We start from the raw sequence: 17,554 nt of genomic DNA, 5'->3' as shown, positions 1-17,554 counted from the left end.
CTCCATAGTTACACTAGCAGACTGAGAGAAATGTGGGGGCCTGACTGCACTAACAAACATTCCTGCATTTTTATTTGTGAAAGGCTTCTAAACTGACAGAATCAGAAGGGGCTGTATAGGCCATGGAGCCCAATCCCATTCTGCCCATGAGACCATCCCAGAGACAGGGAGCTGTTCAGTCACTGTTGAGACACCTTCAGAGGAGCCCCCCCCCCCCCCCCGCCAAGACATAGGCAACTGATTCCACTGCTTAAGCCAGGCATGGGCAAAATTCGGTCCTACAGGTGTTTTGGACTTCAACTTCTACAATATCAATTGTGGGAGATAAAGTCCAAAACACCTGGAGGGCCAAAGTCTATCCATGCCTGGCTTAAGTGCTTCCGCTGCCAAGCCCTGGATGAGGCAGAGAGCTACAGACGAGCCTGGAGGTCCCACCTCATGGCAACCTCTGCTCTGTCTCTCTTGGATGTAGGATTTCCACCTGGCATGGTATACAATTCCATGCTTCTTTATGCAGTCATAAGGGCCAGACACATAAGATTCCCGATTCTGGCTGAGATATAAAGTGCAACACTGTCAAGAGTTGCCACAGGAATAGCAAACACCCCCAAGGCCAGGCTGTGTCACACTTGGGAGAAGACTTCCCATGCCACCTGCACGACAATGGTCCCGAAGTTTCCCCTCAAACCAGCAGAAGCACCCCCACATATCCCTTTTCCCGTACCACCCTGCCATTCACTCACAAAATCCTCCTGAAACGACAGCGCTGAACCAGAGTCCCCCAGCCCCACCACAGACCACAGCCTTCCAAAGCACAGTAAACAGGGTTTAGTCAGTGGCCTTCCAAAGCAGAAATGGCACAAGTGAGTTAGAGCCTCTCTAGAGGGTTGAAGCACGTAGAAGCAAGCCAGCTGTGAGATGCTACAAGCAGAGGTCCCTCAAGCCATGGCAATGTCCAAAGCTGATGCAGGAGGTGAGTTTCCCAGGCACCCGTTATCCCTACAAATCCCAGCGCAGGGTCTCCATTGTCAACTGTTTGCCTCTTCTATACCAGAGAAACACCCTTCAGAAATGTCCTAGATTACATTCAACTGCATTCCCCCCACCCTCAGTTTCTGAAAGAAGAACTTCAGTCCAGTTGAAACTGGTTTGCTCCAAAAGACATAAATCTTCTCAGGAAGGTTAAGCCAGGACTGATGCTCCAGAAACTGGCTCCAGCTGAAACTATGCCCGTCAATGGCTAAAAGAGCAGGTAGGGCTTTTATTCTAAATTCAACTCCCCATTAAGACCGGCTCCTTTACAATCCATGGATTTTGTACATTTAGCAGCCTTGGGTCTTTTTCTCTGACTTGCTAGGGAAGAAAAGCCTACCTTGCAAATGCAGAGGAAATAGAATGAAGTTGAAACTTACTGAGCAGCATCACTGTGGCTTCCTTTTGTGCTGCAAGCATCCGCATAGCTGGCCTGCTCCAAATGTACTGTACTACATCCCCCTATTACCCTTGGACAGCAGGGAGAATGGTGAAGCCAGGACACCTTAAAAGATCCTTTTCCAACATTACAAATGCTCCTACCACAGGCAGCAATGAAAGTCCAGATATGAGGCTGTGGGTCTGGCTCTTAGGCCGACTCTCCCAGAGCCACATCTATAACTCAATCCAGGGAGGAGGAAGGCAGAAGTGAGGCCTCTTACTTGGAGATTACACCAAAGTACTCTAGGCTGTACATCCTCATAGCTCACCTGGAACTGAGTACAAGCAGAAGTCTCTCTCAAAAAGCAAAACAAAGTTCTCCCCCTTTGTTTTATTTTAAAGACCCCACTGAACTTTTATTTTAGCCACACAGAAACAGAAACAATATTCTGTATTTTAGCAAAAGTGGGCTTTGGTGTAAAGAACAGACTAGTAACCTCCCTTTCTACTCAAGGATTCTACCATTTCCACAATGCCATTAATATTTCCCTACAGCAATCTGTTTCGGAGTTAGAATTGTTTGCTATGTTTTAGCACAAAAAGGCAGTGACTGTATTTCCCTGACTTCTGCATCTCCAGGATCACCAACGGGTACAACCGTTTCCTTGCCTTGTGACCAGAGAAAGAAAAAAACATGCTATGCTCTCCCATTGGCCACAGTCACAATGGCACAGGACAATTTCCACAAGAAACATTAGTATCACCCAGCCTAGTAGCTTTTCAAAGGTTTCCCAAAGTTTTCAGAAAGCGGCAGAGATACACCTGCATGCTCCCAGTTGATACATACACCCAGAGCAGTTCATCTGCTGTGGCAACATGAAACAAAGCGGTACCGAGCACAAACATTTAAAGGATATAGTCTGAAAAAAGTGTGCAGCTCTTTAGAGAAGTGTGTGGCCCTCCTTCCTGAGATCACCGGATAGCAACGTCTACCAGGCCTAGTCAACAATGTTTATTGGAAACTGCAGTCTGCATCCATGTTTGGACACAAGTACCCGGCCCCACCGTAGAGCATAAGTGTGTCTCTTTATCCAGACAGGTACTCTGTGACAATGAGAGTCTTCCACAAGACCTCCCGTGAGGAATATGTTCACTACAATGTCCCTGCCTAAATATTCTAGGTCAGCACAAACCCAACTCTGACCCTGGAGGAATACACTGGAAGGATTACATTTGGGGCATAGTGCCTCTGATGCCTGCTGAGCTACTCTGTCCGGAAGTGCATTCATTCAGTGCCCCACACTGATCCGGACTGCCAGGCACGTCTGCTTGTGAACGACTTCCATCAAGTTTGGCTAAAGGAGTAGATTAGTTAGCTGTCCTTTCTGCTAATTCTCTTAATAGGAGAACAAAAGTGTTGCTGACCTGTGTGAGGAGACACCTAGGCAAAAGGTGCAGCGTTTAGTCCAGGGATTGTGAAGCCCTGTCTTGCCTCACCCCTCAACAAGGAGGCAGGTGGAGGCCTCACGACCAGGAGCAAACCAGCCTTCCGGCTCATTCTGTGCAAGCCCCCCTTGCAAACAGTTCACAAGAGGAGAGGGCAGCCACGATGGAGGGGGAGGAAGCAGCAGCAGCAGCAGCTATGGCCATGCACTGTCATCGCTTAAGTAGCGGACACCTGGCATGCATTACCTGCTTAGCTTGCTCTTTCTTATATACCTCTAGCCGCTCCACCTGTAGGATTGGGGGTGAGTGGGAAGGAGGGAGGGAGGGAGGAAAGGAAGGAGGCAATGGAGGAAGACATGAAAACGTCACAACTGAGGCCACAGTAGGAGATAAAGGCAACTGTATACCCCTCATGAGTTTCAGGGGTTCTCAGAGCAACTCCCCACATCCTAAGGGAAACCAATGTGTCCAAATAGAGAGCCTTTCCCGAAGTGTGCATGCAATTGGAAGGGGGGGGGGGTCTAGCATGCCCATTCAAGGAGGACAGCTTTGACTTTGTTGTTTTGGATGTTTCAACCTTACATAAAGCACGACCATCTACCATTGTTCTCTGGCAGAGCGCTACTCCCAAGTGGTGGTCCATGAACAGGCGCCATCAGATGTCAATTCAGGAAAGAAAGAACTGGGTGCATAAACATGGTCCTGGTTCCCCACATCTTAAGCAAGGTGGCAAGGCTAGAGGTGGGACACTACCCTGCCTGCTGCAGCAGCTGGACACATTCCCCATTAGTTCAAAACAAGGCAGCTAAACTGCCTCCTGCTTCAAAGAAACCAGGCCTGGGGAACTTGTAGCCACAGGAACACATTGCCTGCAACCCACCTTGGCTGGCTAGGATATTCAGCCATCTTTAAAGCAAGTCATGCATTGCTCTGGTGATGGGTCTAGAAATGGGGCAGTCTTAAAGAGGGAGAGCATGCCATGCCTCTTGTTTCTTCAAGATAGATGACATATCAAAGGAAGAGGTTGGGGGACTAAAATCTAACCATTGATGCTGAACCAAACCCCAAAGTGAGCACTTTATTGTTCAAGGGGGCATCAGACTATGCACACCCCTGAACTGGAACACCATTTCGGAGTAGAATGAAAACTGTGAATGACCCACTCCACTTTGGTCTGGCCAAATCTGGAACCAATCTCATGGGTTCCTTTCACCCAGTCTCCCATCAAAGAAGAGAAGGAAAGAGAGCTGGATGAGAAAGAACACTCATTTCCCACCTTCCAGCAGAGCTGCGGGAGAAAATCTTCTAGAAGCACTTCATGGCAGGTCAAGGCAGATACAGCTGGTACCCTGCCTCCTCCGAACTATGTTCCCCATCATCCATTTTTTCTCCCCAAGCCCAGCTACTTGAACCATGAGATGGCCGGGGAGGGCTTACCTGTGTCAGCAGCTTCTGCTTTGCCTCCTCATACTTGTTAGTCATGGTCTCCAACTTCTTCTGGGCCTCTTCAGCCTCCCGCTTTGTGGCAGCCATCATTTTCTCAGAGTCCAGCTTGGCGGCCTCCAGCTCTTGAGTGTACTTCTGCTTGGCTTGGGCCAACTCGGTGTCCAAGCGCTGCAGCCCGTGGCTGGACCGCTCGCTCAGTGCCCTATTCTCCTCTGCCAGCTGGCTGTGGGCCCGCTGGAGGGTGGCCAGTTGCTCCGTGTAGCCGCTGTTCTCTGCCTGCAGCCGCTGGATGGCCCTCTCTTGCTCCAGGAAGCGGTCCTTGGTGGCGAGCAGCTCAGCAAGCTCCCTCTTGGTCTGGGCCAGCTCTGCCTGCAGGCCGCCGGCAGCCTTTTGCATCTGCTCAGCCTCCTGCCGGTGCTTGCTCTCCTGGGAGGCCTGCTCCATCTGCAGCTGCTGGTACAGCCGCTTGACGGGCATCAGCTCCCCAATTAGGGCCTGGGCACTAACCAGCTCCTGCTGCCGGGTGGAGAGGAGCTGCTCCTTTTGGAAGGCCTTCTCCTGCCAGGCCTTGAGTTCTTTGCAGAGATCCTCCTCCCGTTTGGAGAGCGCACCCAGTTCCTTCTTCAGGGCCTCCACAGACACGTGCAGCTTCTCCGCCTGCTCCTGGTAGTTCTGCGCTTCCACCTTCATGGCTGAACACCTCTCGGCTGCCCGGGAAGCGGCGGTGGCCATCTCGGACTGGAGGAGCCTCAGTCGCTCCTCCAGCTTCTTGCTCTTCTCGGACTCGGCCAGGACCAGCCGCCGCAGGTCCTTGCTCTCAGCCTCCTTCTCCAGCAGTTGCCTGTGCATGATGGACATCTCCTGTTCCAGGCTGCTGATGAGGCTGGCCTTGCGCTCGGCATCCTGGAGGCACCGTGACATCTGCTCCTTCCAGCTCTCCTCGGACTTGCCCTTCTCCTGAGCGGAGGCCCTCAGGGACGCCAGTTCCTTCTCTGCTTTTGATGCGGCCTCCCTGCTCTGGGCCAGCTCCTCCCCCTTGCCAAGAAGCTCCCTCCTCAGCTTCTCCAGATTGGCCTCCTGCACAGACTTGGCGGCCTGTAGCAGCTTCTCCAGCTCCGAGGCTCTCTGCTTGTACTGCGCCACCTCCTGCTTCAAGGCCTCTGTTGCTGTTTCCTGCCCTTGCTCCAAGGTGGCTGCTGCCTTCTCCAGCTTGGCAATGGTGCTCTGCTGCTCCTTGTTCTGCCGCTCCAGCTTCCCCACCTGGGCACGGAGCCCCTCACACTCCTTCAGCTGCTTCTCACAGAGCTCCCGGCTGGAGGAGCACTCCTGCTCCCGGAGGCGCTTCTCTTCCTCCAGGTGTTTCAGAGAGAGGTCCTTGGAGTGAAGCGTGGCCTTGATGCTCTCCATCTCTGTTTCTCGGGTCCGGGCCACTTCCAGGAAGCCCTGCAGCTCCCTCTCCATTTTGGCTTCCCTCTCCTTCAGAGCTTCCACAGAAGCCAGCTCCCCTTTCAGCTTGCTGACTGTCTTCTGCAGATCCCTGAGCTCCTCGCTGCGAGAGACGTTCTTCAAGCGCAGCTCCTCCAGCTCCCGCTCTTTCTCTGCTGCCAGGTCCTGGGCCCTGGTCACCTCCTCCTGCAGGCCAGAGACCTCCACGCGGTGCTCATTGGTGAGATTTTGCAGCTGGACCTCCAACGCAGCCTTGGCAGCCTTTTCCGTGGCTAGCTCTGCCTTGGCTCGCTCCTCTTCCCCAGCCAGCCGCTTCCTTTCCTCCTCCTGCAGGGCCAGGTCCCGCTTCTGCTGCTGGGTGGCCTCCTCTAGCTTAGCCTTGAGGGACTTCACCTGAGTGGAGAACTGCCCCACTTCCTGCTCCTTCTCCTTCAGGGAAGACTTGAGGCTGGAGAGACTAGACTCAGCTGTGGTTAAGTCCTTTTGGCTTTGCTCACTCAACTGCTTCACTTTGGTCTCCAGCTCTGCAACCTTGAGCTTCGCCTCTGCCATGTCTCTGGTGGCAGCTTCCAGGGCTCGGGTGGCTTCGTGCCCATCCTTTTGAGCTTTGGCCAAACTCTGGGCCGCTTCTTGGCGAGAGGCAGCTATCTCCTCCTGCAAAGAAGCCACTTCTGACCTAAGCTTTTCCTCTGCACCCTCTCTGACCTTTGCCTGGGAATGCGCAAGAGACAAACTAGCCTGCAGCTCAGCCAGAGCATCTTGGTGTTTGGTACGGAGGCGCTTCATCTGGGCTTCTGCTTCTGCCACCTTCTCGTGTTCGGCCTTCAACTTCTGCTGGAGCTGTTCCCGATCTCGGACCAGTCCTCGGACCATTTCCTCCCCACTCTGCCCTTTGGTAACCGAGGATAGTTCTGCTACCTGCTGCTGAAGTTCCTGGACTTTGCTCCTGGATTCTTCCCCCATCTCCCGCACCTGGCCTTCCAGAGCCTGCCTCTGGGCCTTCTCTGCATCCACCTTCTGAGCGGCTTGGTCCCGATCCTTGACCAGCTCCTGGATCTGTTCCTCCAACTCAGCGATCCGGCGGAGGTTGCTTTCCAGGGACTCTCCGGCCCTCCTCTTCTCATCTTCCAAGATGCCTTCGGTGTTGCGGACAGACTCCTCCAAAATCAGGAGCCGCTCCTGGAGGCGTGTGTTCTCCTTCGACAGCTTCTCCTTCTCGGCCAGTCTCTGCTGGGCCTCACGCAGCTGGCTCTTTAGTGCTGGCAAGGCTACTGCCTGGGCCTCGCTCTGCTGGCACTGGGCAGTGAGGGCCAAAGCCCTGGCCTCCAATTCCTGGATCTTCTGGTTCAACTCGGCCTTCTCCCGCTGAGCCTCTGCCACAGAGGTGCTCCGGGCCTGCTCCAGAGACTGCAGTCGCTTGCCAAGGGTGACCAGCTCCGCTTCCTTCTGCTGGAGCTGCCGCAGGGCGAGCTCCTTCTCCTGGGCAGCCTTGTTGTACTCCTCTTGACTTGCGGCTTCTACTTGGGCCAGCTTCTCCCCACTCTGCTTCAGGGTGTTGTTCAGGTGATCCACCTGGAGGTTCAGCTCCTGAAGGGCTGCCTGAGACACCTGCTCGTTTTTCTGCAGGTCCTCCACTAGCTGCCCCTTCTGGATCCTCTCCATTTCCACCTGCTGGTGCAGAGCAAGCAGCTCCCCATCCTTCTGGTGAAGGCAGCCTGTCAGCTTTGCAATCTCTTCTGTCAGGGTTCTGACCTGGGCCACCAAGCGCACCTCCTGGGCCTGGCGGTCCTGCTCCAGTTGATCCTTGGCGCGGGAGATCTCAGAGGCAGACTTCTGCAGGTCAGTCAGGAGGCTTGTCAGCTGGGCCTTTTCAGAATCAAAGCTTCTCCTTTCGGACTGAAGGTTGACCTCAAGCAGGTGCTTCTCCTCCTCAAGGCCGAGGATCCTTGCCTGAAGCTCAGCCTGCTTGCCACTCAGATCGCTCACTTGTTGGTTCAGATCTGCAAGCTGCTGGGACAAGAACAAAAATACTATGCATCCAGGGAATTTGGCACTGATTGCTCCCCCTACCCTTCAGTGAGAGCAAATCTCATGGCAAAAGCACAAACTTTCTGTGCTTCATACTATGCACATTCTTCCCTTTCACCTCAAACCATGGGGAGCCAGTTCTTCCTGTTTGCAGCAGAAGCTGGCCATATAGTGTGTGGACTGGCTAACCAAGAAAAGTCCCAGTTCCATTCTTACATTGTCCTTTCCCAAAGTCCCTGCTGGCAGTTGGGAGCTGAAATCTAAATCTAAAAACCATGGCTTAAAAAAATCAAGACAGAATATTTGTAATCATCATGAAAACCAAACCCATAAATGTGAAGGGATGAATGTATTAGTTATATTTTCAGACTAATGTCACATACAAATTTGTTGAGCACCATCAATTTCCTTCTGGTCATTTATAATGCTACTGAGAAGAACTGAGCCAAGGACAGATGCTTGCAGCACTCCACTGGACCATCTTCTCCAGGATGAAGAGCAACTGTCAGCAAACACTTTTTGGGTTTGGTCTGGGAGATTATGGGAATTCTCTTTGTAATATACAGTAGAGTCTCGCTTATCCAACCATCACTCATCCAACATTTTTGTATTATCCAATACAGTCTGCCTTTTAGTAGTCAATGTTTTCAATACACTGCGATGTTTTGGTGCTAAATTCATAAATACAGTAATAACTAAATAACGTTACCATGTATTGAACTGCTTTTTCTGTCAATTTGTTGTAAAATATGTTTTAGTGCTTAATTGGTAAAATCATAACATAATTTGACATTTAATAGGCATTTCCTTAATCCCTCATTATCCAACATTTTCGCTTATCCGACATTCTGCCGGCCCGTTTATGTTGGATTAGCAAGACTGTAGTTTGATTTCGGAAAGGCTTTTGGCATTGCCCTCATGATATACTTCCATACAAAACCTGCCTTTGCCCCTCACTAGCCTCTGAAAGTGACCCCTCTCTCCCAAGTCAACCCCATGGTTACTACGCTCTTACCTTTAAGACATCACTCATGACCTCGCCTTTCTCTGGCAGGGACATGCTGTCCTTTAGCTTGGTAAACTGATCCTCCAGGAGGGAGTACTTCCCTTGCAGAATCTCCACCTTCTCCTCCAAGGACCTCTAGGGAAGAATGCAGGGAGAGCAATGAGAGGACAGAACCAGGGCCCCTCAATCTCCACCACCCCCAATCACTGCAGAGGGCTATAAGTTTGTCGAAGGTTTTCATGGCTGGAATCACTGAGTTGCTGTGAGTTTTCCGGGCTGTCTGGCTATGTTCCAGAAGCATTCTCTCCTGATGTTTCGCCCACATTTATGGCAGGCACCCTCAGAAGTTGTGAGATATGTTGGAAACTAGGTCAGTGAGGTTTATATGTCTGCAGAAGGTCCAGGGTGGGAGAAAGAACTCTTGTCTGTGGAAGACAAGTGTGAATGTTGCAATTAATCACCTTGATTAGTACTGAAATGCTTCTGGAACATGACCATACAGCCTGGACAATCTAGCTCTAAGTTTATTTGGATGTTGGAGGGAAATCCACATGATTGCAGCCTTTTCTGCTCCAGGGCAGTGGAGGAGATAGCAGTGGTTTTACCTCCTCCTCACCCAGGCAGCTGTTCTATCTGTTGCTTCCTTTTATAATGGCTGAGTGATGCAGCGAGTACAGAGGTAGTGTCTGCCTCTCTCTTGGGGAAGGGGTGATATTAAGGATCTTCATGCTTATTTTGGGGGGGGGGGGTTCACCCTATCCCCTGTTCATCGAATCATGTGCTGACTATGTGCAGTACAATCAAAAGAGTTGAAGTTGCCATAACCTTCCAAAATAGCTCTTCTCAGGACACAACATGAGAATAGCCATGTTTAAATATTTGAAAGGATGTCACATTGAGGAGGGGGTAAATTTGTTTTCTGCTGCTCTGAAGACTAGGACACAATGAGGCCATAATTATTTATTTACGACATTTATATTCTGCCCTTATCACCCCCCGAAGGGGACTCTGGGCGGCTTACATGGGTGGAATTATTTCATGCCCGAACAACAATTAAAAGCAATTAAGCAACAATTTAAAACAACATTAAAACAACATATGTAAACATTAGACGACTATTATGCATAGATCCAAAGCCAGATAATCAGATAATCACATTCATCAATCCAAAGCCAATTCCAACTATATTGCACAGGTAATTATGCTGCGCCAAATGCTTGCTCTCAAAGCCAAGTTTTCACTCGTTTGCAAAATGACTGGAGGGAAGAAGCAATGGATTCAAACAGCAGGAAAAGAGATTTCACCTAGACATCAGAAAGAACTCCCTGACAGTAACAGCTATTCAACAGCAAAATATGCTGCCTTTGATTCCGGCGGAGTCTCCTGCTCTGGAGGTTTTTAAACGAGGGCTGGATGGACATCTGTATGGAGGGTTTTAATTGTGTACCCTTGCCACAACTCGGTCCTTTGTTATCTGCATACCTGTGACACACACACACACAGCTGAGCAAAGGTTTTCCCTCGCCCTCTTTGCCTACTGACCTTCTCGCTGAGGGCACCATGCAGCTCCGTTTCCAGACGGCTCCTCCTCTCCTCCCATTCCCTCAGGGCTTTGTCGTGTTCTTCAGAGATCTCATTCATGGCACCTCGAAGTTCCGTAAGCGTGCGAGAAAACTCTCGAAGCTGAATTTAGAAAGCAAACAAACCAGAATAGACTTTGTCTACCTTCATCTTTAGCACAGATACATCCCACTCCTGGTCTCCAAAAAACACAGAATACCAACAAGAGGAACAAAGCTCTTTATAAGAAAAAGAAAACTAGAATTAGAATAGTGTTAAACAAGGCAAGTGACTTTTTAAATTTTTAAAAAATATTTATTTATTTATTAAAATAGTTATACATTTGTAAGTGTTGGTTGCGTGCAGTGCAATATTTTCCAGCTATTAATGTTACATATCTTTTCTTTAAGGGGTCACAGTCTTCTATTTAAATACCGTAGGGCATATAAAGGTATCATCGGCCCTAATTTTTTTTTAAAAAAAGTACAGCCTCTGAATGAATTGCTTTGAAGTACTTTAACAATGACCCAGCGATGGTATGTGCTTTATTTCATGAAGGGGCTCCTAGCACATGCTTCAAGCCTTGTGCATCAATCCTCCCATTACATGCAATGTTGTAGTAAAATGGCAAGATCTGGGCTTGCTTTAGGGGATTTAAAAAATACTTTAAAGCCATGATTCATTGACTCCGTGGATGTAGACAACCAACTGTATTCTATTTAAACATTATGTACTGTTTTGTGCATTCTAAATTTGAGGTGTTTTACAGTACAATCTCAGAATTCAAGCAACTAGAACTCTCAAGCGACTGGCAAAAAACCTGAATAAATAAGTTAAATAAAAATTATATGTATGATATAGTTTTTACAAAAACAAGGCAAGTGACTATGTAGAGTCTAGGACAGGGATAGAGAAGCTGTGGATCTCCAAGTGTCATTGAGCTTCAACTCCGCTGGGGTTGACAGATGCAGAGTCCAACAGGAGAAGGCTCTCTCATTCTGATTTTGGGGGAAGTCCATTTCACAGCATGAAAGCCTGAGTGCAGTTGCCAGAAAATGGTTACAAAGAGCAAACTGGGCTAATTGGACCAGTGGTCTGACTGGGCAGATGCCTTGTGTCCATTTAGGTTTATCACATAGTGATACATCCACTCACAGAAGTTTTGGTGCTGGTTATCGACCGTAATAAATAAATATATATACTCACAGAAGTTCACTGCATTTATGCAAGAGAGCAAAGTGTACTATTGCGTGGTGCCAGCTTAATCAACAAAAGTAGAAATTCCCATCATGTTTTCAATCAGACCTATCTAAGGTAAGACAAGAGGCCTGAGGACTATCTGGGTTTCTAACCCGAGACTGAAGCGGAAGGTTATGGAAACAGCCTTCCTGTCTCCCGCAGGAGTTTAATACAGAATTTCATCCCCAGCCTGCCTTTCCTAATTATGAGACTATGGTGCAAAGGCAGAAACAGATGCTTCTGTACCCTGAAAGAAAGGTCCCCGTTCTCCTCTGAGAGCTGGTTGATCTTCCGGTCCATCTGACCCTTTTCCGTTTTCAGGTCTTGACACTGTTTGAGTGTTTCATGTAGCCGCATGAGGAGACTGAAAAAAGCAAAAAGAGGATATGGGTGTGAGCAAGATGCTGGGCTGCTTGAGTAGAGCTGCTGCTTAGGGCAGCCGTTGTTCTGGGGAACAAAGTTTGGATGGCAAGAATGGGGCCTTGGAGTGCGACTTCTGACACGCATGACATGCTGAAACCACCAGCAAGAGAGGTGTTTCCTTACATATGCCCTCGGAGGCAGAGCGGGCGGCTTCATCATGCTATATTTTTTGCTTCTGAACAGTCAAAACTCTCCCCAGCATGTCATGCGTTTTAAGTATGAGAGAAGTGTATCAGGTCCCTGCTTCATGTGCTACAGCTTTCAAAGTTCACTAAGGCAATGAAGATTCTGTGATGTTTAGATCACCTTGGCAGCTGCACAAGTGTCCTGTTATTAGAAAGCCCACCAGTGTCACCCCTCTGTTCCACTTCTCCAGAATTCCGAAAGGGACTAACATGCCCTCAAGCCTTGGGAGCGGTGCTCCTGGATATCTTGCTATATTTCCAAGAATTTTCAGTCCGTCTTCACTCTCTAAAGCAGGCATGGGCAAATTTCGGCCCTCCATGCCTGCTCTAAAAGCTCTTACATGGCTCCCCCCCCCCCCCAAAAGTTACTTATGCTCTGATCACTTCCTATTTTGAAGAGCAACCTGTAGAGCATGAACACATGCCTCTACAGCAGTGATGCTTTAGATTTCAGCTCCGAACTACCAGTGGGGGCTTTGGGGAGTTTATACCCCAAACACTTGGAAAGACCAAAGGTTGGGAACCATTGCTGTAGAGGCAAAACCACATCCCCTTGTACAAATCTGACCAGGCCTTGAGATCCTTCAGGAGAGGCCTTTCTTCTCTTGGTCTCACCTCCATCTCAAGCCTGGTTGGTGGGAACAAGAGAGCAGGCCTTCCTTCCTTCTCAGTGGCTGCCCCTCGACTCTGGAATTCCCTTCTTCCCAGGGAAGCCAGAATGTCACCCTTCCTGCTGTCCTTCCGGTGGTAGGCTAAAACCTTTTTATTCAGACAGGCTTTTAAAGTTTTTAAAGATTAATTCAGGGGGTACTGTGATTTTTAACTTTGAATATGTTTGGATGGTTTGTAACTGGGAATTTTAAAATCCTGCTTATATTTAATCCTGCTTTAATATTTGCATATTTGTATATTTTAAATTGTATGCTGATATATAATAACATATAAGATTTTATTTATACTCCGCCCTATCGAGGGGATTCAGGGTGAATTCCAATGAACAAAAAAGGCAAACATTCAGTGTCTCAATACAACAACAAATACAAACATGAAAGCGCAAAATAACCAAAATATAAAAACAAGTTATAACATAACACCTAAAGTTAAATAAAACATAGCCTATCAAATAAATTATATCAAACATAAAACATAAACATGAAACATCCGCATCAATGCTTTCATGTCAAGCCATTTTGTGTCCCCTTTGGGGAGATAGAACAGAGAATAAATAAATATAATCATAATAACTCCCACACATTTTAAGGGGGCACAAAATGACCTAGAGGGCAGAGCTTACTCACTGCTGGTCAACATATTCCCCGATCATCTGTCTAGCCTCCCAAAGGAGCTGAACATTTGCCCTCTATCAGACATTCGGCAAACAGATTGGCTTCAAACCGAGCAGGGATAATGAAAGCAATTAGTCAAGGAGGAGTCTAACAAGAGAAGAGGCGGAGGCCACAGGGATGCACCTTTCATTCTTTTCCCGAAGCTCCTCCATCTCCTTGGGCTCCATCTGATCTGCAGCCTGCCTTTCGTGGAGGAGGGTGAGGCGGTCAATCCGCTGCTTCATCATCAGGATCCGTGTGTCTGGAGCAAGAGTAGAGAGGGAAGATTATCTCCATCCATATGGAGCTGTTTTGAGAGGAGGGACATACCCAGACCACCCTGCTTCTGAGAAACTGACATCACCATGGCGTGAGGAGGCAGGAGACAAAGGAGAGGAACTCTGGAAGCTTGTCTGCAACTTCTAATAAAAATCAACCTTGGTCACAGAATGTGGGGGATCTTAAGAGTTGCAAGAAACCACAAGGGTCTTCTAGTTGAGCTCCCTGCCATGCAGGAACACACCATCAAAGCCCCCCCCCCCCCCAAGATGAAAAAGCCTGCTTTTGTCTGCTATGCTTTTACTCATGTTGGCTAAATGCACTGCAGAGAAAAGAATGCAAAGGGGTTGCTGAATGGATCTAGCAGAACACCCACATAAGAGGAGCCTAGAGCTCTACTAATAAGGCTTCATTGAGATAAACTGGTGAATGGGCTTTTTTCTCAAAGGAGATACTGCTCTGGATGCCAGCAAGGAATGTTCTCCCAAGCCAGAAGATAAGAAATTGAAGAAAAGCTGAACGGTTTGAAAACTTGCGGTGCCAGAACATGGATGCTGGCTATGCACAGCTTTCACAGTATGTCAGAAATAAAAGGGCCAAACTGCAGAATCTTGGAGTGGACCATTGGTTCCTCTTCCTGAGAAAGAGAGTGTCTCTACTAAGAAGGCCTTGTTTGCCCCAGCAGCACTTTACAGCAAACAGCTCCCTCACCTTTCTCGTCAATGAGCTTCCGATTCTCCGCCAACTCATGCTCCAGTTCATCCCTGTTTTCCCTCTCTGCTTCCAGAAGATTCTTCAGCCTCCTCAGCTGAAACTGAGGCGTCTGCATGATGTCACCGATAGGAGAAGGAGAGGAGCCAGGGAGCGTTCTGAGGGGAGGACAGAACAACTATGTTCCCACAAAGCTAATTTTAAGTTTTGTTTTATGCTGCTTAAAATGGCTGTGTAAAACCTTTCCTAAAACCAGAGTGGTGAACCTTACAGTGGTTAAAATGAACAGAAATGTTTACAATTATTTTAAGTTTTCTCAAAAATGTCAGAGCCCACTAATATATCCTGAAGACATTATATTTCCTTAACAGCTGAAGACCAGGAAGAGAGGTGATACTTGCACCACTTCCTGCATATCTTCAGTGGCCACCAATTCTAACATCTCACAGGCCTTTCACACTTGCAACTCAATAGTCAATGAGCTTCTGCTGTCAAATGATGACCATAGCGTTGGAAAGGAGGACCTAGACATTCCTAAAGAAACCATGTTTATTTAATCTTCAAATAATAAATTCATAAGTTAAACCCACAAATGTGGAAGGCCAACTGAGTGGCATCCAAGAAATTTTTTTTCACCTATACAGAACTCACACTATATTCCTTAAGACAAGTTGGTGTCCTGCCTTATAAAAAGACATTATGACTCCCATGAAGTCACTAAGCTACTCCCCTCTGAACTAATTAATAAAGCAGAAAGGGCAAGAGCCAAGCAAACATGTGGTTCCTAAATGTTCTTGTCACATCCTGCACAACAAGACAAGTATCCATTGTCTCTGGCAAAAAGGGCCAGTGTCACATCTACTCAAGCATCTAAGTCAGAAAAAATAGAAGTGATTTTATCTGCAAAGTGTTGGCAAATTCTTCACAGCATGCTAAGCTTCTCTATGGGCTGAGGTTGTAGCAGATCTTTGACCAGAAACAGAACAGCTCTGCTAGCTGTCTGCTTTTGAAGTCCTGAAAGGCTTTGGTGGCATTTCCCTCCCAGGACCAAAAGAAGGGAAACAGGTGAAATAAGAATTTGCTTAGTTTTTATACACTAGAAATAGATAACAGATCCAAAAACTGTTAAATAAAACCAAACTCAAAAGAACAGGAGTTCAGGAAAAGTATACTTAATATGGGCTAAATCTAGGTAAAGAATTGGAGAGAAATCCAGGAGTCTCTAATATGAAGGCAAACCTTTCTAATCCATGATCTGTACCCTTATCTAGATAGCAATGGGAATTAACTATCTCCCCCTCCCAACAAAGAATCTCCTTTCCCATTAAGCTGCCGGGATTCAACAAATCCACCACAAGGCGGCAAACTGCTGGATGGAAAACCAAACTCCCAAACTTCACAAGAGGGAGCTTAACTTATCGGCTTCCTTGCCCTTTCTGACTTTGTCTCTTCATTAGATTCAGGAGCAGATACACTCCTGCTGTGTTATATCAGAATAATTTCCCAGAGGCTTAGGAAAAAAAGTGGCACTTACTTGTTCCCACTGGACGAAGATGCTACTTTCTGCAGCTTCAGGAAGTGCACCTCTCGCTTGGGAGGGGTGGTCTCCTCCACAATAGCGCTGGGCACACTGGACGACTCCGGCACTGGAGGGAGAGGAGGCCATGCAAGAGGTCAGGGCAAAGCTCAATCAAGGAAAAGGGGTTATGAATTGTGGAAGCTGAAGTCCAAAACACTTGGAGGAGAACCAAAGTTTGCCCATGCCTCGTCTAACACGTAGAACAACAAAGAGTTCAGTGGCACCTTCAAGATGAGTGAATGTATTGACACCGTGAGGTTCTAAGAAACAACCTGCTTCATCAGGTTGTCCAGAAGAACTTTCACACAGAGAACTTGTGGTTACAGTGAAACAACTCAGTGAATCCAAAGCGAAATACAGAAAGTACTCACTCAAAGTGGCAACAACATCATCAACACCAGCAAGCTACAAAATCTTTGCACTGCTTACAAACATACTGGCACCAGATAAGCCAAATAATATACTGAAACTTTGGCAAGAGACAAGAATTATGTGTGTGCGCGTGTGTATGAAATGCTTTTACACCTCTTCCTGTATCTGATAAAGTGCTTTGTTGTTAGCCTTCAAGTTACTTCTGACTCATGACAACCCTATCACTGGATTTTCTTGGAAATACTATTTTGAAGAGATTTGCCATGACCTTCCCCTGACCCAGTGGGTTTTCATGGTCAAACAAGGATCTAAACCCTGGTCTCCAGAGACATAGACTGATGTGCATATCATTACAACAAGCTGGCTTTCTTTGAGTAAATGTGCTAATGTATGCACCATGGACTGTCGATTTATGGCAATCCCATGAATCCCACAGGATTTTCTTTGACAAGGAAGACTCGTCCTTCCTCTGAAATCCCTTAGGATCCATTGGATTTTCTCCATCCACATATTAAGCAGGGCTAACCCTGTTTAGATTCCAAGATCAGCCAAAATCTGGTGCTTTTAGGGTATTTAGGCATCTAAGCTGTTGGAATTTAAAAACCATCTAAACACCTATCTCTTCTGGCAGGCCTACCCAGCCAATTTTAAGCATGAATTTTAAACTCATGTCTTGTGTTTAATCTCTGTTCTGTGTATTTTAATATGTATTTTATAGAAATATGCTTTAATATGCATCTTTTATAGAAATATGTATGCATTTTTACAATGTGTATGTGTTTTAATTATGCTGTAACCCGCCTCAAGCCATGAGGATAGACGGGTAAGAAATAAAAACATTATTATTATTAAAGTGGGCTGCTATCTATGAGAACTCATGTGATTAATAAATATATTAAGTCTTTGCAATGACATGGGCCTCTGACATTACAATTTATTGAAGCGGAGGTGCCGCAAGAAAATACAATGACTCCTTTGGAATACATCAAGTGGACGTATCAACTTGCTAAGGAGGAAGAAGCCTCAAAAGTTTCCATCAATTCAAAATTCTATTATTCTAACAACTTAAGACTTAGAAAAAGACACATGACGTAGA

The 17,554-nt window shown here is 47.3% G+C and overlaps 1 protein-coding gene across 3 annotated transcripts in view; it reads right to left on the bottom strand.

Moving 5' to 3' along the window:
• LOC100566838 (nuclear mitotic apparatus protein 1) overlaps nt 1-17,093 on the bottom strand; it is a 29,049-nt gene extending 11,956 nt beyond the window's left edge. The window contains exons 1-8 of one of the 3 annotated variants that reach the window (XM_062974417.1): nt 16,042-16,976; nt 14,508-14,665; nt 13,662-13,779; nt 11,831-11,948; nt 10,328-10,468; nt 8,795-8,920; nt 4,297-7,758; nt 3,106-3,147 (exon numbers count right to left, since the gene is read on the bottom strand). In XM_062974417.1, coding sequence (XP_062830487.1) covers nt 3,106-3,147; nt 4,297-7,758; nt 8,795-8,920; nt 10,328-10,468; nt 11,831-11,948; nt 13,662-13,779; nt 14,508-14,625 — 4,125 coding nt within the window. In that variant the 5' untranslated portion in view covers nt 14,626-14,665; nt 16,042-16,976. Of the gene's footprint in view, nt 1-3,105; nt 3,148-4,296; nt 7,759-8,794; nt 8,921-10,327; nt 10,469-11,830; nt 11,949-13,661; nt 13,780-14,507; nt 14,666-16,041 lie in introns of all 3 variants that reach the window. The other 2 variants (XM_062974418.1, XM_062974419.1) reach the window with 2 other exon arrangements.
• Between the last annotated feature and the right edge of the window lie 461 nt (nt 17,094-17,554).

This window comes from Anolis carolinensis, chromosome 3 (assembly GCF_035594765.1).
Source record: "Anolis carolinensis isolate JA03-04 chromosome 3, rAnoCar3.1.pri, whole genome shotgun sequence".
In the NCBI taxonomy this organism is placed as follows: Eukaryota; Metazoa; Chordata; class Lepidosauria; order Squamata; family Dactyloidae; genus Anolis; species Anolis carolinensis.
Note: the sequence above shows the minus strand (reverse complement) of the source record. Positions and strands in the feature narration are given on the sequence as shown.